This window comes from Equus asinus, chromosome 14, assembly GCF_041296235.1.
Source record: "Equus asinus isolate D_3611 breed Donkey chromosome 14, EquAss-T2T_v2, whole genome shotgun sequence".
In the NCBI taxonomy this organism is placed as follows: Eukaryota; Metazoa; Chordata; class Mammalia; order Perissodactyla; family Equidae; genus Equus; species Equus asinus.
This window is the reverse complement of record NC_091803.1, coordinates 35326315-35351527: the sequence shown is the minus strand read 5'-3', so window position 1 is coordinate 35351527 and position 25213 is coordinate 35326315. Positions and strand designations below refer to the sequence as shown.

The 25213-nt window shown below is 50.5% G+C and overlaps 1 protein-coding gene across 1 annotated transcript; it reads right to left on the bottom strand.

Moving 5' to 3' along the window:
• Positions 1-1323: 1323 nt before the first annotated feature.
• CLEC19A (C-type lectin domain containing 19A) lies at positions 1324-22028 on the bottom strand. Its single transcript, XM_070484862.1, has 5 exons — positions 21828-22028; positions 10805-10970; positions 5403-5496; positions 2805-2937; positions 1324-1529 (listed from the first exon to the last, which is right to left on the bottom strand). Exons 1-5 carry the CDS (start codon positions 21913-21915, stop codon positions 1450-1452), a joined length of 561 nt encoding a protein of 186 aa, XP_070340963.1. The 5' UTR covers positions 21916-22028; the 3' UTR covers positions 1324-1449.
• Positions 22029-25213: the final 3185 nt, after the last annotated feature.

Genomic DNA, 25213 nt, shown 5'->3' with positions numbered 1-25213 from the left:
CTCCTTCAAGGTCAGCCTCAGCTGCAGAGAGCTGCCTTAACTGAGGTCACATCCTTTCCGGGGAAGCCCACAGCAGTGACCGAGTGAAGCCCGGGTCTCAAGCCTGGCCATCTCGGCCCTGTGTGGTCCACTCTGACGGCCACTATGTGCTGAGGATCTGCCTGCCAGGTTGGCTGCTAATTCATCAGGCCGTGTCTCAGTTCCAGCCCTTCCTCTGCCTTCCCTTCACAGGTATGATCCCTAATACACATCTTCTACTCCACCTCTGTCTCAGCAACTGCTTCCGGAGAGCCTAATGTAGACCCACCAACACCGGGAGTGGTCTGAGAAAGCAGGCGACAAGATGGGGCTCAGGTGCCAGATCGCGTCCCCCTAGGCTGGCCATCAGTGGTGGAGGGTGGCGCACAGATGGCCCCTGGCACAGGGTGGTGTCCGACTGTTCACAGCTTCATGGGGTGAAGGGGGAAGGTGACCGGGAAGGGAACGCACCAGTCCCCATGAGCATAATGGGGAGATTGGATGGCTACTGCCACATGGCTCTGATGCTCTACAGAAAGATAATAGACTGCGGAGGACAAGTGACCAGCACCTGCTCCAGGACTGAAAGCCAAAGGGCCTCTTTGGTTGCAGACAGGGAAGTTCTCATCTCTTGTGGCGGGAGGGCAGACCCAGCCTGGGACTTGGTGATGGAACTTCAGAGGCGGTTCAGCTCCCAACCAAGGCAGCGTGTTAGGCGACGGTCAGGGCCCTGGATGGGACCCTGACACATGGGACGAGGTCGTCTGAGTGGCGCCCCCAAAGGTGTTTCCACATTTTGGGTTACCATGAATCATGCTGCTATGACCACCACGTTTGAATACCTGTTTTCAATTCTCTCGGATATACACCTAGGAATGAAACTGCTAGGTCATATGGTTATTCTGTGTTTAACCTTTTGAGAAAGCACCAAACCGTTTTCCAGGATGGTGTCACCATTTTACACTCCCATCAGCAATGTATGAGTTTGGTGATATTTTTGTTTTCCTTCGGGAGCCAGCCTCCCCTGGGGCCCGTGTGGTTCAGATGACATTGACTCCCGCCGCCCTCTGCCCCAGTGATGACATCCCAGCAGGGTCTGGCCCGCCAGCACACGCCAAGGTGATTGCTCAGGAACAGGCACGTGCCTGAGCCAGGCCACCGAGACTCAACTCTGAACCTGGAACAACCCCTGGACTTTCCTCACTCGGACCAATAAATCCACCACCCCTTTTTATTTCTTAATCCAGTTCGAGTTGGGTGTCCTGTCCCTTGTGACCAACTGACCACTCTGTATCATTAAGATTTGCTGGTTTAAAATCTCTGTCTGCGCGATTCCTCTCCTTTGTGTGTTTTACGTTTATTGTGTCAACGTGATGGTACAGCTACCAGAGGACGCTGGAGTGGGGCTCGCTCCCAGGGGGCAAGACCGGATCAGTGAATGGTCAGCGAGGCGATCTTGCAGACAAACGGGAACTTTCGGCCGCAGGAGTTATCGTTCCATGACCGCGGAGCTGTGGTGGGAAAAAGCAGAGAGTCTGGGTGAAGGCCCACTCCCCACAGTAGAAGTAGCCCCGCCACCCCGCTGGAGTAAAAGCTCTCTCCAGCAGGCCTCACGTCTACACTGGCAACCCTTTCTTGCTGATGCTTGAGGAGGCTGCTGTCCAGCCTTCCTCTCTCCTAAGGCTGGTCTGGACTTGCCAGCGTGGAGGGGCAGGACAAACCTCACCCAGCGGCTTGGCCCAGCTCTGGCTACCGGGCTCCAGGATGGCTCCCAGGACAGCAAGTTGCTGTTCCATACCTCCCTCCCCTAATCAGGAAAAGAAAAAGGAGCAAAGAGGGAACAGCAGTTGAGTGACTGGATCTAGAGTTCCATAGATCTAGGTTTGAAACCCAGCTCCACTACTTGCTTGCTGTGTAACCTCGACCAAATCACTTAACTTCTCTGAGCCTCAGTTTCCTCATCTGCAAAATGGCAATATTAATAGGTTTTACTTTTCCGGATTGGTGTGAGCAATGTCGATGTCGTTAACGATGACAGTGGCGATGGCTAACACCACGCACAAACCACTGCAGCCACGTTATCTTCTTTTCCCTTCACAGCATCCCTATGAGTTAAGGTCCCTTAGCCCCATTTTGCAGATGAAGAATCTGAGGCACCAAGAGGTTAAGGCATTTACTCCCGGCTATGCAATTAATAAGGGGTGGCGCTGGGGTTCAGAAAAGGGCATCCAGCTCCAGGGTCCATGTTCTCATCACCGTGTCTATCAACTGTACCTCCTTTAATCCTCAGATCAGCCCTGTGGGTGGAAACTATTATTAACTCCATTTTACGGGAGAGGAAACGGAATCTCAGAGAGAAGAAGTAATTTCCTGCAAGCCCACAGAGCTAGAAAGCAACAGGGCCGGGCACGGAGCCCAGGTCTTCTCACTGCTGACACCAGGGGGCTTCCTCAAGCTTATCTTGGTTCCAGTACTCAGGAGCTGAGCCACCTTTAGTGCGCTGGTGGGCTGACACAGAAGGACCATCCTTTGACTGCTCTCTATACAAATCTTTTTTTCCCCCACGCTTCCATCTCTAACATCTTTTCATCCAAATCATAGTCTGCATGTCAACAACGCACCGTTCACTACTGTTTAAAACGCATCCATCATGGAGAACGGCCCCGCCCCTAATGCCCCCAGTGACCTCTGGTCGCTTTCCAAGGTGCTGAATAATCCCCCCGTCTCCCGCATCCGTGGGGCCTCCCCAGCCGCCCTGCAAGAGCCCTGGGCTCAGGGGCACCCACCGCTGGTGGGCCGGTACCATATCTGCACGCAGTCCTCCTCTTCTGGCTCTGCGTAGACGCCGTCATCCGGCTGGCTCCCATCCCAGTAGCTGTAGTCATGGGACGAGCCGTCGGTCCATTCAAACTGCCCTTCCTGGAGCGGGGGGGGGGGGGGGGGGTCCATCCCGAGGCAAGGAAGCAAACCGAGGAGAGAAAGAGTGGGCACCTGAGCCAGCTCCGGCCCCGGGATCACATTCTAACACCTCCGTGTCCCACAGGGCGGAAGTCCTCACTTTTAATCTGACATCCTGCTGTTAGTACTCCCTTCACGAGCTGTATCAGTGGAAGGCTTGTTAGTGCCCTGACAGGTGCCTCACTCATGTTATCCTCACCTTCCTGCACAGCCGGCATCATCACAGCTCTTTTACAGATGAGAAAACAGACTCAGAGCTGTCTACCCAAACTCACATAGCGAATAAGGCATTAGTGCCGGGATTTGAACCCAGGTCTCTCCGACTCCAGTACCCAAGACCCTGACTACTCCACTTTCTGTTTTTAAATTTACCAGTGGATGGGAGGAACCCTCCATCTCTCTTCTCTTTGTCCAAATTGTATGTATTTTTCTCGCCCAATGTGGAACTACTCTAATTGCAGGAAGAGTCCTGTTGGGAATTTGATTGGTTTTGCAATAAACGTGCAAATTAACTGGGGGAAAGAACCACATCTCTGCCACGTCCTGGAACAAAAATCATTTCTCCGTTTATTCAAGGTTCTAGAAAAGTCTTCCCAAAGCACCGATGATGATGGAGGCCACGTCATAAGTTGGACATGGCATGTTACTTCTGAGAGAGAGTTTGAGATTCCAGTTCCACCCACTTCCTGGCTCTGCAATCTGGGCAAGTGACTTAACCTCTCTGAGCCTCAGTTTCCACATCTATAAAATGGAGCTCACGTGTCCCTCAGAGGGTTATTGTGAGGACTGAACAAATTAAAGCACAAAGAGGGACTGAGCTCGTACAAGGTGCCTGGTCCGGAAGAGAAAAAAACAAGCCCTTTTCTTGTACTGTATTGTTTATTCTTACTATTCTTAGGTCTTGTAATACGAGTTCCTTAACTTCTAATTAAGTGTATTCATAACCCAACTTTAACGTTGCTGTTATAAATGGACATTTTTGGGTTTTTTTTCATTGCGACTTCTGTATGGGTTCTTCCCAGATGAATTCTACTGATTTAAAAAATACATCTGTGCTGCATCTGGCCACTACTGTTATTTCCGCTACATTGACGGCAGCTTCCATCACCCTTCACGAGCGCTTACAGCGCGCTGGACATGAGGCGAAGCCCTTTAGATGCATTAGCCCATTTACTTTTTACCGTGAGGTACTATTATTATCATCACCCCCATTTTACAGCTGAGGAAACTGATGCTCAGAGAGGAAAAAAAAATCCCCCGAAGTCGCCTACCAGCCAGTAAGTGGCAGACCAGGCGCAGGAGCTGGAACTGGAACCCTGTTCCCTGTAGTGCTCTGAGTAGAGTGAGAGGCACACATGCAAAATAGAGACTCAGCGTTCAGCTTGCCCCGGGAAAGTCTGGGGACCAAATGTGCAGGTGGGGCTGCTGTGACAATGCCAGCATAAGACCTGGCCCAACCCACCCTCTTCAGCCTTATTCTCCACCATTTTCCACCCACCCTGCCACACTCTGCATCCCAGACACATTGGTTTTTAGTGTCCTTGAATGTGCCATGGTGTCTCCCACCTCAGGACCTTTGCTCGTGCTGTTCCCTCTACCTGGAATGGTCTTCCTCTGGCTGACTCCTATTTATCCATTAGACACCAGCTTAAATGTCTCTCACTCAGGGAGTTGAGGCAGCCACGGGAGTGCGCTGCTCCGAGCTCCTTCAGGAGGACCAGCTGAAGGGACCATAGTTGGCTGACAGCCTCAGATCCTGGCGTCTTTGGTTCCCCACCTCATTTGTAGCGAGAACATGCTTCTGCCCCATTGGATCCACCACCATGTTCCCGGTGAGACATTTCTTCCTCCATCCAGGCTGTGGCCAGCCGGTGACTTAGCATGTCAGGGGTCCTAGTGGTGGTCCATTCCTGACCAGTAGGCATCCTTTCCTGAATGACCCCATTCCGCTAATGAGCATCCTTTGCCTGGTGGCTCCCCACTGGCCTCGCCCAGACTTTCTCAGAACCGTGCTGTGATCGGAGGCTCTCCCCACCCCGTCCTCCGCCCCCCGCTCCTTTCACAGGTCTCAGACCCACATCGTTGTCTGAAGGCCTGCCCTGCCTCCTTACGCCCCCTCCTCTTTTTTCCTTCACAGATGTTTCCCCTCAAAACCCCCTTGCACATCTAATCACGTTTTTGTGCCTGCTTTTTGGGGAACCCAAACCCCAGCAGAGGCCTTCCCTGACCACACTCTACGCTCCCATCATATCTTCTTTCACAACATGGACCTTATTCTAACTGGAACATCCTGATGTCTGATTTCTCTCTGCGTGCTGAGCACACAGCAGTGACCTGGCACACAGGTCCCCACGTGAAAGGTTGGCTAAATCAAAATGGGATCTTGGTTGGAGCTTCCGAGAGGCCTAATGGCCATTCTTCCTCACCTGCCTGTGATCGTGGAGCCCTATCCAGATGTCGGCCGGGATGCCAGGCACACAGCTGTTCACGAGGTCGTACACAAAGACATTCTCCTCCCAGCTACGAAGGCAAGAAACAGTAGCACGTTACTCGTTGCCTCTTTTCATAGGATAGAGTTGAAAACTGCAAACAATCTTCATTAGCCCTCCTGGACCAAAGTAAACAGAAGAAGTGATCCAATCTTGCTTTTCCCTTCTTTCTCTTTTTTATTTAGGTCACCCAGATGTGGCGGTCCTCCCACAGCCACCCCTGGATTCGATTGACACCAGCTCAGAGCAGGTCTCAGCACTGCTGCTCATCCTAAAAATTTAAATCCACCTCAAAAACACTAGCCGACAAGGCGGATGCTGTTGAAGATATCACGGAGAGACAAAGAAAGGAGTTTACACCGCATCGCGCACATCCAATAACAATGAAAATCTCCACGCAACATTTTTGCTCTCTCTCAAACCCTCCTTACATATCTTCTTCTCTCCTAGTCTCTTCTCACATCCTATTTCCAAAATCTTTTGTTTTTTTTTCTGGAAAATTCAGCTCTAAGCCTGAACTTGCATCGCTCACTCAGCCAAACCAAAGCCCCTGTAGCTGAGTCCACGTTCCTTAGAAGGTCTTAGTCTGTTCAGGCTGCCGTCACACACCACAGCCTTGGTGGCTCATAAGGAACCGAAATCTATTCCTCACAGTTATGGAGGCTGGAAGTCCAAGATCAACGTGCCAGCAGGGTCAGGTGAGGGCCCGCTTTCAGCTCATAGACTTCTCGTTGCATCCTCACAAGGCGGAAGTGGGCTGGGGAGCTCTGTGGGGCCTCTTTCATAAGCACACTCATCCCATTTATGGGGGCCCCATTCAAACCACGGCAGGAGACATCAGCGTCTTCTGGGGGGATTCTCACCTCCTTTTTCAAAGAGCTTATAAAATAATTCATCCAACAAAAAAAATCAGCGGAGGACCCTGGAGGCAGTCTGTTGCCCAACACAACAAAGAAATAGAGATGGATGGATGGACGGAGAGACAGACAGAGATTTTCACCAGGCCATTAAAATGTTTCCTGAGCTCTGATTTCACGCCAGGTACCGTGCTGAGCGTGAAGTCATGTCATCCTCACATCAGACAGGCACCGGGGCAGACGCAACTGGTTGTCTACCCTACAGCCCTTTGCCTGTTGCGTATGTTAGAATTTAGGAAAGCCAGATTTCAGTTTCCCAGCCTCCTTTGGAGCTAACACTGGCTAGAAGACCCAGTTCAGCCAGTTAGACAGAAGGGGAAGTTTGTAGGGGGCATGGTGGAAATGTTCCCCTCCCTAATAACAGGACAGAGCTGTGAGGGCCAGGCCCAGTGTCTTCCACTGTCTTTCCTCCTCAGGTTGTAGTTGCGTGAGGATGTGAAACTGGGGGCTGCTGCATGGGAGACCCCAGAGGAAGACAACGGCTCACCCAGTGCCCTGGTATTAGCGAGCCTGGAAAATGTCATTTGCAGAGGCTGGAAGGGTGGGTGAGGGATGCGAGAGCAAAGGGACAAATGACAGGCACGCTTCACTCATGCAGTTCACGGACCCAGAGGGACAACCCCACTGGAAAGAGATTCCCATTTGTGGCTTCCACTTGGCACTAAGAAACAAACCTTAGTGTGTTGACGATGTCGTTATAAATAACAATCAGCCTGAGACCTAACACTGAACCAATAATTCACTCCAAAACAGGACTATGCTGAGGTACCATGTATGTTGCAACAAAAAGTATCCGCTCCCATTGGCTTCTTCTAAATGGCCACTTTCTAAAGGCCGCCACCCCGTCTAAAATGCCCACCCTTAGATACCTTTTGGCTTGAGGCATTGGGAGCAAATCAAAGCACACATATTTACTCTCCTTAATTTTGTGTTTGTGGAAGACATGACTAATCCATTCCAGAAGCACTCAGAATTCTGGCACTCAGAATCCTTCTCAACACAGTGCTCCAGGCAGTCACATGCAGAGTTGCTAAACTACGATGGACTAAACGTTTGTGCCCTCCAAAATTCATACGTTGAAATCCTAACCCCCAACGTGATGGTATTAGGAGGCGGGGCCTCTGGGAGGTGATTTGTTTGTGAAGGTACAGCCCTCATGAATGAGATCAGCGCCATGATAAAAGAAATAGCAGAGAGCTGGCTCACCCTGTCCGCCATGTGAGGCTGCAGCATGAAGATGGCCATCTGCAAAGAAGGGAGTGGCCCTCCCCAAGAACTGAACCACACCGGAGCCCTGATCTTGGACTTCCAGCCTCCAGGACTGTGAGAAATAAGTTTCTGTCGTTGATCAGCCACCCAGTCTATGGTATTTTCGTTACAGCAGCCTGAACAGACTAAGACAGATGTTATTGGAGGAAACGGAAAGGAAAGGGGGCAGACGAGGCAAGGCTTGCTTGCCCTCAGAAAGATAACCTGACATGGGAACACTAAGTACGAACTGACTTCCTTGAGATGACTAGAATTATACTTAACAAAAATAGTCACAGCTGCGACTGTTGGGCACTGAGTTAGCCAAGCGCTGTGTGAGAACTTGGATGCATTAGCGCTTCGAAAGCCCCACAGCGTTAAGAGGTCAGTGTGATTACTGCTGTTCCCTAGTTGAGGACTCTTTGGCTCGGAGAGTTTCCGTGACTTGGTCAAGATGGTGCAGGTAGGAAGCGGTACAGCTGGGACCACTCTAGGACTGCCTGACTCTAATGCCCTTCACTGATGCAAACAAGGTCTCCGGTGGGGTCCTTCATTCGGAACATCTTCCGCTCCCATTCCCTAAGCTTCCTGATCCTTCAAGAGCCTGATCCAGGACCAGTGTTTCCAGGAAGGCTTTCATGAGCACCCTCTCTCCAATCCTTGACCACCCGCAACACAAAGTTTCTGTCCTCCAAGGGCTGGGCTGGTTGGTTCTGTTCTCTGTTCCTTGACGTCTGGTCTCCCCAAAATGGGCTGCCAGGACCACACAGATGGACATCATGTTTCATTTCTCTTTGACATCTTCTCCCAAATCCTCACCAGGCTCTACTCAATGGTCATGTTCCGAGTGTGCGTTCCGTCTAACATGAGCGTGGTATGATTCCTGGGGACAAAGTGTGTTTCAGTCCAACAGGTCTTTGAGCTTGGACCTACTCTGCTGAGTAAGCACTGCCACCCCAAAATGCCCCTCTCGTGCACAACTGGGGGTCTCCTACACCACCTGCTGAACGTGCATTTGGGGCAGTCATGTGGGAGAGTGGCCGCCCAGTCATTCTAGCACTGTCGCCATCTTGGTTCAACGGCATCTGCTTGGGAAACTATTTCAATATTTTATTGCATGTTCCCCATATCTAGTCAAAATAACTGGAAAATAGAAAGGCCCACGGCACTACTGCAAGTAATAAGGAGCACAGATCAAATGAACTTAATTCAATTCAGCTGTCTCTCGAAACAAAGATGGGAATTATTCAGCAAGCTGAAAGTATGACAATCTTAAACTTCAATCAGATGCTCCACGGCCATAAGCTGACTGAGTGCTTAATTATGAAGGGAAAGAACAAAATAAAAAATCATGAAGAAATATAAAATTGGATCGTGTCTCAAAGACAAGATATAATTAGAGGTTTCGTAATACTGTCTAGCTTTATAGGAACCGAACCTCATTTACCACAGGGGAATGTGTTGTTCAAATTCAACTTTTCAACATGTTTTCAGGAAAGTATTATATCCAAAGTGGAGAGCTACCTATCTAAGAGAGGGAAGCGGGAGGTTATTGTGAACGAGGTAAAGAGGGATGTCAGGAGTTGAGAAGAGAGGAAGAAGGCAAATCGAGGCAAAAAAGGACAAGAGTAGGGTCAAGGGTTGCCGGAAACCCCCTGAATTTCCCTCAAATCCTTTCTGATGGCCAGTTAACCAAGGTTTAGCTTACAGGCACCGGGAGGCAGGCTGAACGGTCCTTCCTGTGGACTAGCTAACGGAAAATCCTCATTTGGAATCACTTCTAAATTTACTCTTTATTACACATATCGCATTTCCCTCTCTAGGCTGGGAATGTTTGAGAACTTCTTTTATCCATCTTTGTAAGTGCTAGTCCTGCGCTGTGCTGTGCTCTGTATCACAGTGCATTTGACCTCTGAAGACCAGCTTTCCCCGTCGTGTCAGCCGCCCTCCAAGTAACGGGAGGCACTGATGGAGGGTGGGAGGGAGAGAGCAGCCAGGGGGTTTCTGTGCCTCTCTGCCTTGGGAGTCCCTGGCAGGGACTGTCTTGCCTCAGTGGCTCGAGCCCCCAGAGGACTGGCCTGCCCTCCAGGGAGGGGTAGAGTCAGCTTCCTGCTTTCGAATCTGTAGGTTGCCTCACTACCGCCTCTTAAAGTTCTTAGCTTCCATCACTTGTGTATGTATTAAAGCCTCTCTGTTTTAAATATTTGTAGTGGTTTCATGACTCCTTTGGAAACGAAGATGAGGACCCCTTCTCTGTTCTTAACAAAATTCAGTGACTCCAAAGCATAGGAACCAACTGTCTTTCTAACTTCAAGCCTCTGAGGTTCCTGAAGAACAGAGGCAAGACTGGGAATTTGTAGTTTGGGTGCCAATGGAACACAGCACCTCTGGCTTCAAGGAACCCACAAATCAGCAAGGACGTCAGGAGTGAAAACAGGTCATTAAACTCTGATGAAGGACGTGCTCTAGGAGAGGAGGGTGAGGAGAGCAATGAGGGTGCCGGGAAGTCAGGGGTGACTTCGGTGAAGAGATGTTGTCAGAGCTGAGTCTTGAAGGCTGAGGAGGTGTCTACCTGGAAGAGAAGATAGGGATGGGAATTCCCAGCAGAGGGAATGGAATGTGCAAACGTATGGAGGAGGAAAAGAGCTGAACCAGACTGGAGAACTTTGAGGTGGTCAGCGTGGCGGGGGCTTAGGAGACATGGAGGAATGGGGAAGGCGGCCTTGATGGACGGGCTATGGCCTTCGACTGCTCAGGTTCAAATCCCAGCTCCATCACTTTATAGCTGTGCAACTTTGAGCCAGTTACTTACCTTCTCGGAGCCTCAGGTTCCCTGTTTGTAAAATGAAGATTCCTGCCTAATACGGTTTGAGGGAGATTTAACATGATGATGTACACAAACGCTTAGCAAATAAATGTCCATTATTATTCCTTACATTATATTCTTTTATGTGTACTATGAGAGCAGATAAAGATGGATCTTCCAGTGTGCTATTTGCTACCCCCACTAAATGCTTTCCCTTCTGCTGTAAAGGGCAACTTCAAAGAGAAAGTGGGCTGGATAAAAGCTAGCACCAATTACCAAAGAGAAACGCCAGTGGGAGATGCCGTTCTCCACTCCGCTTTCCAAGGGGGTGCTTGGTTGGGCTGTGGAGGGACGAGCAGTCCACTCACCTGTGAATGGAGGCCAGCTTGGCGGACTTCCTGCCGATGGAGAACTCAGAACAGTGGAAGTCAGCCTCGGCCCAGGTCTTATTGAGAGGGAAAAATCTATAGCAGTGGCCTTGGAACTCCATCCAGAAGAGTGGGCACAGGGAAGCCCGGGGCAGCTCTGGCACGGCTGGGGACAGAGAGAAAACGGACCGAAAGGAAGGTTGGCAGTGCAAACACTGTCTCTGTAGCTTATGACACCTTTTCCAGAACGAAAATAAAAATGTCCCATTATGAGTGATGCACTTCTATGCCTGAGGTCCCAAAAAATACAGGCTCACCTAAAATTCACAAAATAATAAAAGTAATACACGCTCATTCTAGAACACTTGGAAAATGTTAATCCTTTGGTGCCTTGTTTTGGTCATGCTTGAATACAGTGATTTGTTAAAAATGCAATGGTTATTATATTGTACACTACACACCTGTCCGTATTCTGAGTCCTAGAAATTAGAATATAAGCATTTCCCCCCACATCGTTATAAATTTTTGTGAACATTGTTTTAAACAGCTCTTGAATACTCCACTGAGCAGCCCCCCCCCAGAGTTTATTTAATCATCCCCCTATTTATGGATAATTAGATTGTTTCCCTTTTTAAAAAACAATTACAATTATGCACCATGAACAGCCTTGTGCATAAAGCTTTTCAGCATTTCTGATGATTTTCTGAGGAGAGGTTTATAAGATTTTGACACAATTTGCTCAGTTGCCTCCTGAAAGTGATGCACACTCGCACGGTGATGTCCGAGTGGGCCTAGCTCACAGCGCCCCCGCCAGCGCTGAGCGTTACCACTTTAACGGCAATCTGCAAATTTTATAAGCAAAAAACAGCCTCTTGTTGCAATTTGCTGGTCTGGGCTCTCCGGCAAGGGAGGTCATTTTTCCATGTGTTTATTGACAGACTACAGCCAAGACGATTAATATCTTGAGCCCATCAAACTACTGGGGTCCAGGATTTGTTAATTCTGAAAAGGTACAAAGGAAAAAGCCCGTGTTTGAGCCAATAAACTTCTCCCAGCCTCAGCCCCTCTGAAGGCCTCTTGTGGGTGCTTTTTCTGGAAACCACAACCCAAGATGACTGGTGGAGGAGGAAGGCGTGCTGAGCACCCACCTTGAGCTGGGTTGGGTGGCTCACCCATGAAGGAGGCAGTGGGCAGTGGTGAAATTTATTTAGACAGCGATCAGAAAGGCTGGGTCCCAGCTGCCAGCTCTGCACCTGACATGCTGTGTGACGATGGCACATTGCTTCCCTTCTCGGCTGTCAAACTGGCTGAGCTGGGGGGTCCCTTTTGCAGCCACCCAAGGGTGTGGCCTCTTTGCCCTTCAAGCCACTGTAATAGCTGGCTGAGCTCTTGGATAAGAACATAGTGGACAACAGTTACTGAGCACTGATGATGCGCCAAGCACACACAGGTTGTGACTTGCCCAAGGTCATCCTGCTAGTAAGTGGCAGAGCAGGAATTTGAACTCAGGCCTCCGGACACCAAAGTCTTTGATCTCAAAGTCCACTTGATGCCTCATCACGGGAGATCAACAGGGCTGAGAATGGTTAATAGTCCTTAGCACCTACTTCATGAGGTTGCTGGCCGATTGATTGGGCCAAATAAATTCGCAGAGCACGTGGCATATATGGATTGCTCTGTAATCGTATGATTATTAACGATTAGCTCAGGGTTTTATAAACGGGGTTGATGGGCTTCAGGGGTCCAGCGAAACCCCTGAAATTAAATGCAGAATTGAAAGTGTGTGTGTGTGCACGCGCGTGTGTGCATGCACCTCTGTGCATTTTTCTGGGGAAAGAAAGGGAGAGTTCCTTTAATCAAGAGACTTATGCTAAGCAGGCAGTTCCAGGCCACGCTTCCCATCACTGATCAGAGCCATTGGGCATTCCCATTTGATCAGAACCAGGCCTTCCCCATGCCAGGCAGCTGAGCTGGTCAGTCCTGGCTCGTCCCACCCCTCGTGGTCAGTCCCGGCCAGCTGTCTTTCAACGTGCGCTGCTATCCGAAGTGATGCAGAATTTGCTCTCTTAACCCCTCTCTACATGGCAAAGGGAGAGAGCTCTGCTTGCAGAGTTAGGAGGGCTCAGGACCCCTGGCCTGTCCCTGACCCCCTCCGGAGCTCGGTGTCCACCCTTCTCAGTTGAGATCATTGGTCTAGGAGGACAATGCCTCCACGCGGAGAGGGCTGACGGACCCCTTGTAACTCAGAGTGTGGCTGAGCTCTTTGTGGGGACTTTTCAGCACTGCCTGCTACACAGACAGAGTCACCTGAACCTCTTCCTGGGGTCTACTTTTGGAGCACTTCCCCCTTTGCATGGACGAGAAGCGGCGAATCATTTCCATCTCCTTTCCACCCATCATTTGTAACCAGGGACGCTCATCGCTGAGAACTTGGCCATGCTTGTCCCGGAGTTGGCCAGAATAATGGGCCAGGAGGATGGTATTTGCTGGTGCTAAACCACTTTCCCCACGCCCACCCATCCTAAAATTACGTGGCATCCTAAATATTCATATTAGAGATGAAAGTAGGGGGGCCCAACCATCCCGGTTTGTCCGGGACTGTCCCAGTTTTAAAATGGAAAGTGCTACATCCCAGACCTCCTCCACTTGGTCACCCTGGAGCAGTGGTTCTCAATCAAGGGCGATTCTGACCCCCAGGGGACAGTGGACAATGCCTGAAGACATTTTTGGTGGTCACAAACGGGGATGGTAGTGCTATTGGCATCCAACGGGTAGAGGCCAGCGATGCTGGTAACCATCCTACAATGAACGGGACAGCCCCCCACAACCAAGAGCTTTCCAACCCCAAATGTCAACAGAGAGCCTGCCTGAGACGGAAGGCAGAACTCCACAAATGTGAAATAACCCCAGAGGTCAGCAACACGAAACATCGCAGCCAATATCCACATTTCTCAGCTTATCCGTATTTTCTTTAACAAAAATTAAGCCACAGGCTACACAACTGATTAGAAGTCAAGTTTGGGTTATTTCTCTAATTTGATTTTAATTTTAAAATGTATTACTCTCATAAACCCAACGCTTAAAGCACTGGCAACGTTGCTAGAACATTGCGTTTAAATTTAATGGTGCAGACCTCACCAAAAAATGCTGCAGAAGGGACGTCTTGCCTTTTCCTCCCCGAGTTCAGGATGAAGCAGACAAACTCTTTGCTCTCTCTCTTTCCCCTGGTGTACCTTTCCTGTAAGCAGAGCTCTTCACGGGTCTCTGCTCCATGAGAGGGTTGCCGTCTCAACTCCTCGCTTCAGATGGCTCTGCCATCATCTCCCTCCCGTGTGGATGCGACACCCAAGGCTCTGCAGGAGGGAGGCTGATCCCCCCCCCAGGGCCCCCCAGCGACGTGCGCCCTGCTTTGATTCTCATCCTGGTTTCTGGCTCCTGGGCACCCCCCTCATTTTCTGGAAGCACAGCTTAATTTTTCAAGAGATGTTTGCAAACATTTACCCGGCATTTCCGCACGTCTATAGAGGAGAGGTTTGTGTTCTCGAATTTACTGTCTTATCTGATCTGGAAGTCTCCACCCTTTTTGTCTTTTATCTCTTTTCCTTTTCTTCCACTTTTTTCCTCAAAAAATTAACTTTTTTTATTTTGGAATAAATTTAGATTTACAGAAAAATTGCAAAAATAGTATAGAGAGTTCCCGTAGCCGCTTCATTCCATTTCCCCTAATGTTAACATCAACATTCCCGTGGTCCATTTGTCAAAATTAGGAAGTTAAGATGGGCATAATACTATTCACCAAAATATAGCCTTTACCCGCATTTCACCAGTTTTTTCTTTTTCTGTTCCCAGATCTAGCCCACAATATCCCATTACATTTACTCCATCTATGTGTTGTATTTGACATGAAATACTATAGCATAGCTCTCTTGATTGAGCCACTGTCCCTTTCTTTCCCCAGAAAAAGGCACAGAGGTGCGCACACACACACACATACACACAGACTCGTGATTAGACAGAATTGGCTGGAATTGGCCAGAATTGTCTAGCATTGTTGGATACTTACCAAAAATCATCTTTATTTCCTCTTTTTCCCGCTCCTCGAATCCAATCAATTTTCGTGACTTGTCTGTTCCACCTCCTAGCATCTTTCTAATTCGTTTCTTTCGTTCCTTTTTTCCCTTCCACATTCTCAGCTGCCACTTAGCTGTTCTTTCTGCCTTATCTCGCCTTCCAAACCCAGAGGGATCATTCCAACAACCTGATCTCATCTCACTGGCGCCCTCCCGAGTCCCCACCGCCCTTGGGACCTGGGCGCCTGGCTCCTCCGAAGCTTATCTCCCGTCACTCACAATATGCTCCAGATTCGTTCAAACTCTTGTCATTTCTCAAATGCCAGTTCAGGTCCTTGCAGATATTTCCCTCGGCTTGCCTCCGGCCAATTCTTGTTTCTTCTTTGAGTCTCAGCTGCATGATGACTTCTTCCGTGGAGACGAGGCAGGAGCCCCTGCTAACGGCTCCTAGAGGCCCCGACACCCCACCTTTCACACGCCCGAGTGAAGTCTTGTTGGGGGCTGGTCTAACCCTGTCTCGGTCAATGTCTGGCACATGGCAGGTGTGCAATAGCTAGTTCTGAATGAATAAATACCTGCTAGGGAATCGCACTCTGCTTCTTTGGAGCAACTGCCCGCTTTGGGGGACAGTGGGTGAGAAGGGTGTGTGCACCATCTGTGTGTCCTGACTTGAGGATGGCGAAGGCAGGCTGACTGGCCAGGGTTTTCCAGATCATATAGCACAAGGATGCTGTGACAGCAGCATCAGCATCACCATGGAGCTCATTCGCAATGCAGCATCTCAGGGCCCGCCCTGGACCCAAATCTGCATTTTAACAAGACTCCCCGGTGACGGTGATTCGTGTGTAAGTGAGCCTGGAAATCGCTAGTCAGCAGTGAGCCAGACCAAAGGATGGGGCCTGCAGAATCACTGGCTCATTCACTCACTCAAGGGGACATTAACAACCAATTCAATGAAGGGGGCTGGAACAGGAGAGGAGGAGGGGAGACTCCGAAGGGTCTCTGGGGTCCTAAATCTGGTGGATATTTCACAAGCAAGTCCCTGTGTGGAAAACAAGCTCCCTGAGGTGTGACCCCACAGAGCTCCCTACATCCCCCCTCCCCACTCCTGGTCCTTCTGACTCTCTCCACCCAGCAAACGGTGGTTATGGATGCCTGGGGTGAAACACACCAGAAAATGGGGCTGCGACAGGTCACTGCTCAATTACTCCCCTTTCCACCTGGGCAGGCAAAGGCCTTTAATTGGGGGACCTGGGGAGGCAAAAAGGAGACGAGGACTGGCACTGGGATGACGATGGACCTCACCCTCCGCCTCCTTTACCTCTGGGATTTTAGAAACTGGGAAGAGAAGGATCTCAGAGGCCTTTCATCAACCTAAACCCCAATCCAGCCTTTGCTAATGTGTGTCTCTTGTGAAGGGATTTCTATAGCTCAACAGGGCCAGCCCCACCGAAGATTTCACCTGAGCAGGCATCGAGTGCTCTGTACACATCAATCCACTCAGTTTTCACACATCCTCTGAGGTAGGTATCACAATCACCCCCTGCATACACGCAACTTGATACACGAAGAAACCAAAGCACAGAGAGGTTGAGTAACTTGCCCAAGATCACACAGCTCCTAAGGGGCAGGGCTGGGTTTTGAAGCCAGGCTGTCTGGCTCCTGACCGAATTTAGAGATTCCCGCTGCATTTAAGCCCATTTCCTTTCGTCTCAGTCTTGATGCTCTGGTCCTTTGTTCGTTCTCTTAGTCATTCAACAAGTTTTATTAGAGCACCTACGTGGTCTCGGGTAGTTGGGATATGTTGGAGATACTGTGGCAAACAACAAAGAGGTGGCTTCTGACCTTGCGGTCTTACGGTCTATGGAGATCAGCATTAAGAAAAATAAGCACAGAAATAAAGATGTCATTAATACGTAATTTTTGAACATACGTGGTACAGGTAAAAACTTGAGGGAGCAGCCGCCAAATTATTTTGGAAGCTAATTATTTGTCTGGCCCTCTGCTCTCCCTAGTTGAACTGGTGGCCACCTTGACCCTGTCCTCAAGGAGTCCACGGGTGACTATGTCAGGGCACCAGAGTTCCCTTCATGGATTGAGAGTACAAGATGTTGCCACGGAGGCACATAAAAGTGGCACAAAAACCCAGATTTGGAGATCCAGGAGGCTTCCTGGAGGGGGTGATGTCTCAGCTGAGACTTGAAGGATGAATAAGAGTCAGAGACAGAGCGTTCCAGGTGGAGGGCACAGCATGTGCAAAGGCCCAGAGGTATGAGAGAGAAGGGAACATTTGGAGAATTGCAAATGGTTTAGCCTGGCCGGGAATTCCAGAGGAGGAGGAGGACGGAGATGAGGCTGGAGGTGAAAGAGGAAGCGGGGAGGGGAAGGAGGGCCTCAAAGGAGCTTGTTGCTCTGGAAACCAGGAGGCCAAACTCCATGGTCTTTTACCTCAATTAGCAGCACCGAAGGCCCCCCAAGGTCTACCAGCTGGAGTGGGAGTCATAGACTTTGGGAGCTCTGAGCTTGTTAAGGAAAGAGAACACATCAGTGGAGCTCGGGGCTCATTTTCTTCTCTCTCTTTCTAAAAGAATAAATTGTCACCCTCCCACTCAATCTGGCTGCGCGCTTCCCTGGCCCCAATCCAGCTGCCCACAAACCACCACCCCACTGCCTCCTGCCCAGATCAGCCGTGGGAGCCAGCCAGGAGAGGAGAAGGGGAGGCTCCGGGGGCCACATCTGGCCCCCTACCCCGACCACTGGGCCCTAGATGCCTCAGGGGGTCGAAGGAAAGGGTCTCCCAGGGTCCAGGAAGCCCTCATGGCCTTCACTGCTGCTGCCTCTCCGGGGCACATCCCACCGCAGAGCGTCCTCCTCCAGTGGGCCCCGGCTCTGCTGTGCAGAACTGGGGGTCCCCAGCCTCACGCCTGAGCTTTGCTCTCCCGTCTCTGGGCAGCTCTTGTGTCCACACGACACGGAGGAAACAGCACTGGGTAATTTCTTATATTGCGACTAACAGTGGCCATTCATCGGGGGGTTAGTACGTAACTGTTGAGACCAACCTGGTGGGGGGTATCAGTATCAGCCCCATTTTACAGACGAGGAAACTGAGGCTCAGAGCGGTCCATTCACTTGCTCCCACAGCTGGCAAGTGGCGGTGTCAGCGTGAGACTCAGGTCTACGGACTCGGAAATTCCTAAGCACTGCAGTGCCCCCGGAAAGCATCTTCTTTTGGTCTTGTTTTCCTCATTTGTAAGACAATCCATCAAACATCAGCTTTAACAGTGTTGTGGACCGCACGCGTCCCCCTTCACGTCCACACGCTGAAGCTCTGTTCCCCAACGTGATGGTATTGGAGGTGGGCCTTGGGGAGGTGATTAGGGTTCGCTGAGGTCATGAGGGTGGGGCCCCACAATGGGATTAGTGCCCTTATGAGAAGAGGAAGTGAGACCAGGGCTCTCTGTCTCTGTGCCTGTCTGCAACCAGGAAGAGTCCTCACCAGGAACCGAATCAGCCAACACCTTGATGTTGGACTTCCTGGTTTTTAGAATTGTGAGAAATAAATGTCTGTTGTTTCGGTCTCCCAGTCTAGGGCAGCCCCAGCCAGGACCAACAGTTAAGTGAGCAAACAATTCAACGTTTCCTGGGTGCCTATTTGGCTTGAGGTCTGTGCCCTCAAGTTGCTCACAGCCTGGAGGGAGGAACACACAACACACATGGCAATGGGTCCTCATCTCCTAGGAGATATTCTAGAAGTACTCCGACTGCTCTGTGACCATCGAGGAGGGGTGGGGAGTGGGCCAGAACGTGCACAGGGCGCTCTAGGACCCGACTCTATGATCCAGACTCCCAGGTGGATGGTAGGAAGCTGGGGTGCAGTTCCCTGGGTCTCTGTGCTCCAGCTTAAGAGCTTGGATTCGAGTCAGATGGCCCTAGTTGGAAACTCCGCAGTTTGTGCCTCAGTTTCCTCATCTGTAAGATGGGCGTGATGATAGGCCTACTTCACAGGGAAGCCAGTGCCTGCCTCACAGTAGGCATCCTAATAAACATTAGATATTATTACAGCAGAGATAGCCTGGGCCCTGGAATCCTCCCAGAGCGGAGAGAGCAAGGCCAGCTTCTCAGAGGGGAGAGGAAGAGGCTAGGGAACTTGACCGATTCCCCGCCCCCCACCCCTGCAGCCCTGCAGTAGTGACCCTGAGCCTCAGAACACTTGGCTAGAATTTCCTTTGGGCGGAGAGTTCTGGGGCTCCGGAGCAGGGAAAGAACACTTTTTGATGGTTACGGTTGAAGAGTCATAATAGCAAATATTGACGCAGCTTTGACTAGGCGCCAGGCTCTCTTCTAAGCGGCTTTCCTGCGTGAATCCACTTAAACCATGTGATCAAAGCCAGGTTCAGAGAGAAGGTTTTGGGGAAAGGATCTAGTCTGGCTAAATTCTCCCAAGTCTCTCTGAAGTGTCTAAAGGGATGTGGCTGGGGATGCAGGGATCTGGGGGTGTGGCTGAGTCGCACTATTTGCATATATTTGCATATGTTTGCATGCTCAGGGGTGAGTAATTAAAGGCCAGGAGCAGTGGGATGGATGACAGAATGACCAATGCCCTGTTTGCTTCGCACCTAAAGGCTGGGGGTACCCAGAAGACAAACCAGGCCCACTCTCCATACGGAGGGCTTCTGGCTGTGCACCCACCTTCACAGTCTGCAAGGCCCACCAAGACAAGCCCCCCCGACACAGCAACATGCACACTCACACTCACCCACAGTCAGACACACGCCCACTTAAACACATGCAAGCACACAAACACTCACGCGTTCTCTCCTGGGTTGAAATCATTTTCCCCTACAGGATCTGTCTGCTGGGGCTGTAGCTGGGCTTTCTGCCAGGCTGGGAGCCCGGGGACAGCACAACTATGGCCTGGACGGGTGAGGACCTTGGCCAGGTCACTTGGCCTCTGTGGGCCTCAGTTTCCACGGCTGTTATCTGGAAAGGTTGGGCCAAATGGATTTCCAGGGCCCGTCCTTCAGTGCCAACCATGAGATCTCCACCGTTGCTGGGTTTGGAGCCAGCTCAGTCCCCTTATCTGTAGTGGGGGGTAAGGCGGGGGGCTAGCTTTCTGGATGTGCCTTTTTGGGGGTCTTCTGTTGTAAGAGAAAGCTGTCTCCCGGTCAATTCTATCACAACGTCAGCACCACAGCGGCAGAAGTGGTAAAAGGAAGAACTCCCATTTCTCAAGGGCTTAGCAGGTGCTCAGTGCCTCGCTTGCATGATCTCGCTGAAGATCCTCAAACATTTGGCTTATTATCCCCTTATTAGCCCCACTTTCCAGGGGAGGAAACTTGAAGCTCAGAGAGAGTCCCCACAGGCACCAGCCAGTGAGGGAGAGGATTCCCCTTGTTCTCTCCCTCTCAGCTCAGCCTCAGGCCCTTCCCACACACGCCGGGCAGAGAGGCAAGACTTTGGAACATCCAAGGCAGCCTTCAAGGATATTTTGTCCAGCTTCCCTCCTGCTCACCCACTGCATGGATGAGGAAACCAAGGCACAAGAGCAAGGATGCAAAGATGCTGTCATGGACTGAATGTCTGCGTCCCCCCGAATTCGTATGCCGAAGCCCTAGCCCCCAGGTGATGGTAGGAGGCGGGGCCTTTGGGAGGTGGTTAGGGTTAGATGAGGTCATGAGGGTGGGGCCCCCATGATGGGATTGGTGATCTTATGAGAAGAGGAAGACACCAGAGCACACACTCTCTCTCACTCTCCGCCCTGTGAGGTCCCAGGGAGAAGGGGGCCATCTGCAAGCCAGGAAGAGAGCCCTCGCTGGGGGAACCGACTCAGGCAGCACCTTGATCTCGGACTTGCCCTCCTCCAGAACCGCGAGAAATCAATTCCCGTTGAAGCCGCCCAGCTGCGGTATTCTGTTATAGCAGCCGGGGCTGACTGACACAGACACTCAGAGTTTATGACAGAACTGGAGCCCTGAGGTTTGCCTAAATGGACCAAGACTATACTCATCCCCACGACTGATGCCAGGTTGAAAAAAAAAGGATGCCCAGTTAAATTTGCATTTCAGAGAAACAACACATAATTTTTAGCATAAGGACATCCTATGCCATATTTGGGACACACATACTATAAAATGATTTATAGTTTATCTGAAATTCAAATTTACCTGGCAACCCTATCACCCCACTGTTTAAATTCACCCCAACACTCTACCAGCCCGATGACATGGCCTGATGGGAATCTTACCAGGATTTCATGATGAGCTTTACTCTAGTGGGGATAAAAACAATCTCTCTGCCACAGGGTTATTGCGAGGATTAAATAAATCCACATATGAAAAGTGCTTAACCCAGTCCCTGGCACAAAGTCAGGGCTATGTAAATCTTAATAGTTGTTATTGATATTATTATTCTTTCCTTTTTTTTTTTTTTTGAGGAAGATTAGCCCTGAGCTAACTGCCACCAATCCTCCTCTTTTTGCTGAGGAAGACTGGCCCTGAGCTAACATCCGTGCCCATCTTCCTCTACTTTATATGTGGGACGCCTACCACAGCATGGCTTGCCAAGTGGTGCCGTGTCTGTACCCAGGATCCGAACCAGCGAACCCCGGGCCTCCAAAGCGGAATGTGCGAACTTAATCGCTGAGCCACCCAGGCGGCCCCATTATTTTATTTTTAAACAACGTTTGGAAAGAACCCTCATGGCAGAGGTGACAGGCAAGAACCTCAGCCACGAGGAATTTCCTGGACTCGGGACTCTTCCAACGCAGATGAGGCCCCCCAGAGTCAGCACCCCAGCTTCCTCACTGAAGAGAGGAAGAAACTGAGCTCCTCTGAAGCCCCAGGCCTCCAAAAGGGACGCTGCAGCGCCGGCAGCCAGGCCTCACTGATAGCACCTCAAGGGTCTGTGGGGCGCGCTCCTCTCCACCTGCTCCCGGCCCTGGGCCCTGTGCTCACCTGGGCTGATACTGATGTCCGCTTGCGGAAAGGCCTGTGCAGAGAGGAGGGTCAGGGCGGCCGCGGCCCACAGCCCCCACCTCTGCATCCTGAGCCGGGAGAAAGCCCCCTCCGGGCCTGAGCGCTGGAGAGAGGCCCTTCCGCGGGAGCTGGGGTCCAGGACTGCTCTCCCGGGCGCAGGCGGGGCCTCCAGCCCTTAGGACACACTGGGCGACCCCAGTCTCCTCCCCCTCCCCTCTCCTCCCCTCCCACCTCTGCTCCCTCCTCTCTGTCCCGCTGGAAACAGCTCAGAGCGTCGGCCCCGGGCCAGCCCCTTCGGAGAGCTCGGAGACCCTGCAGCCCTGCTTCGGAACCACGGGGCGTGCGCGCGCTTCTGAGACTCAGTTTCCCCCTCTGTAAGATGGGATGAGAACGCAGCTCACATCCCAGCCGGTCCCAGCAGGTAAGGAGATTTTAGGGGTAAGTCCAGACTACTGCCTTCTGTCGAAAATCTGAAGATCCGATGAGCCTTAGCCCTCGTTGGCGGGGCAATGGGAACCATGGCGTGGGGCTGAGAAAGGGCGCCCCCTTCAGGCGGGCTGCGCGCGGGCTCTCCCAGGCCACCCCGTCTGCCTCCGGACCCCGGGGTCCCTGGCCGCCGTGGGGCAGCCTCCCCTCCTTTCCTTTCACCTTTCAGGGTCTCTTGGGGGTTAGAGGAGGCGCCAGTAGAAGGTTCTCGACACAGAGTAAGCGCTCGACAAAGAGGAGCAAACGTCATCCCTGTGCAGAGTTCTAGCGCGTGGCTTGCTCACACTTAAATGTTTTAAAACCCGCTGGTGTTTCCTTGGGATCCCATTGCATTGAGGGAGAATTAACCTCTCAAAATCGGAGTCTTTTCTGTCCATTTCGTGCGTCCTCAGGCAAGTCTCTTTGCCTCTCTGAGCCTGTTTCCTCCTTGATAAAATAGGGCATCAGAACAGAACCTACCTCACAAAGATGAAATGATCTGCCATCCATGCTAGCAAGTAGCAGGAGTTGAATAAATGATAGGCACTTTTGCTAGGATTATCACGGATCCGGAGCAAGCCTTTTCCTGGCGTCCCCTCGCACACTCCCCACCCTGCACTCAGCCAGGTGCCCGACACTCAGTGCCCCTGGCATTCACTAGGGGGACTCGAACGTGTCCTGGTCACTCGTTTTTTTCTCTGGAACACTCGCTGCTCTGACTTCGAGGAATACCCTAACTCATGCCCACACAGCGTGTGTTGCCCTGCTGGCCCTGGGATGAAAGCATGCCCAGGCTGACCCGGGCTACGAGCACAGCCCAGGCCCAACGTCAGCCGGCAGCACGCCTCATGCCTACCAGCTGCCTCCAAACTTTGTGCTGGGGCACACTCCAGAGTATGCACATTATTTATTTATCAATGACATACACTTACAGGCAGGTGTCGCTTAACATCGGGGATACATTCCGAGAAATGCGTTGTTAGGCAATTTCATCATCGAGCGAACATCACAGAGGACACTTACACAGACCTAGATGATGCAGCCCACCTCACGCCTGGGCTATATGGTACTAATCTTACAGGACCACCATCGTATTTGCAGCCCGTCGTAAACGGAAACGTTGTGATGCGGCACATGAATGTATTATATATTTATAGTGATGTGCATGTACTACTTACTGGACTAATATATCATGTCTGTTATAAAACACCTCTCCCCCAAAATTGACGCTTTTAAAAGGTTGATGCAAAATATAAATATAGAAGAAAGTCTGGATATTTTCTCCCTACTCCCCATCATCTGGTGCTCTGCACTGTGGAGACCCCTGCTGTCACGGAAATCAGACACCCTCTGAGGGTGCCCGTACCAGGTGGGGAGAAGGGGGGCTGTCAGATGCAGGCCACTGGAAATCCTTTCAAAAGTGGAGGATCTTTTGATTTGGCAAATAACCCCCCTAATGATCTGTGTTGATATGTGATGGCTGAAGGTTTTTGTCAATCAGTTCATGCCATCCCCAGATGAAAACACACAAAGTATTTGTTATGTGCTCAATCCCGCGTGGTCCACGGACCAGCAGCACGGCATCTCCTGGGAGCATGTTAAAAATGCAGAATCTCTGGCCCCGCCCCAGACCCACTGAATCAGAATCTGCATTTTGAGTAAATCTCAGGAGGTCTTGGGTACATTAAAGTTTATGAAGCATTGCTCTAGACAGGGGTAAGCAAACTTTTAAAAACTTCTATTTTTTAATAAAAATTGTATATATTTAAGGTGGACAACATGATGATTTGATACACATATACACAGTGAAATGACGCTACAGTCAAACTAATTAACAGATCACCTCCTCTCATGGTCACCTTTTTTTGGTGACGAGAACACCTGAAATCTACTCTCTTGGCCAATTTCCAGGATTCAGTACCATGTTATTAACTACAGTCATCATACTGTACATTAGATCTCTGGACTTATCCTCCATAACTACAACGTAAACTTTTTCTGTAAAGAGCCACACAGTAAATATTTTAGGTTGTGCAGGCCACTTGGTCTCTGTCACAACTACTCAACTCTGCCACAGACTATAGGAATGGGCCCGGCTGGGTTTCAATAAAACTTTATTTATAAAAACAAGCAATGGGCCGGATTTGGCCCATGGGCCACAGTTGCTTAACCCCTGTTCTAGACCTCAAGTTGACTGGCCAGACAGTAGACAATTTCCTCACTTGACAAATATGGTCTTTGCTGTCATTTGAAGGTTGTAGAAGTCTCTTTGTAACACAGTATGTATTTTCTGGCTTCTTAAAGCTGCATTTATTGTGTGATGGTATTACTGCCCTGCACCCCCAAATACACATACACACACTCACACACACAGTGTGCTCATGGTGGCCTGGGGTTTCAGTGACGATTCCCTCTGTCTTTCCCTCCCTTCTTCCCTCCTTCCTTCCTTCCTTAAAAATATCATGTATTTACCAATAAAACAAAGCCCCCTGTCCCCTTACCACCATCATAAAAGGGATAGTAGAGGCTAGTTCATTGCATGGCTTTCAATTCAGCTACATCCATGTTCAAATTCCACACCTGCTGCTGTGGGACCGCACTGATTTAGTTTCTCTAAGCCTCAGTTTCGTCACCTGCAAAATGGGGACAGATCAGTACTTCCCTCGTACAAGTGCTTAGGTCAACGGCTGACACACGGTAAGCACTCAAGACATGTTAGCTACCAATGGATCGCCATGGAACCTTCGAACACACCGTACAGGAAGACATCCAGCTGAATAGAAAAACAGCTTCCCGAAGGATCCCCCTGCCAACCTTCAGGGCGATGCCTTCCGGTCTTCTTTTTAGGTGTAAGTTGTTAGTTTTTACATAGCGGTGATCATTCTTGAGTTATTTTAAAC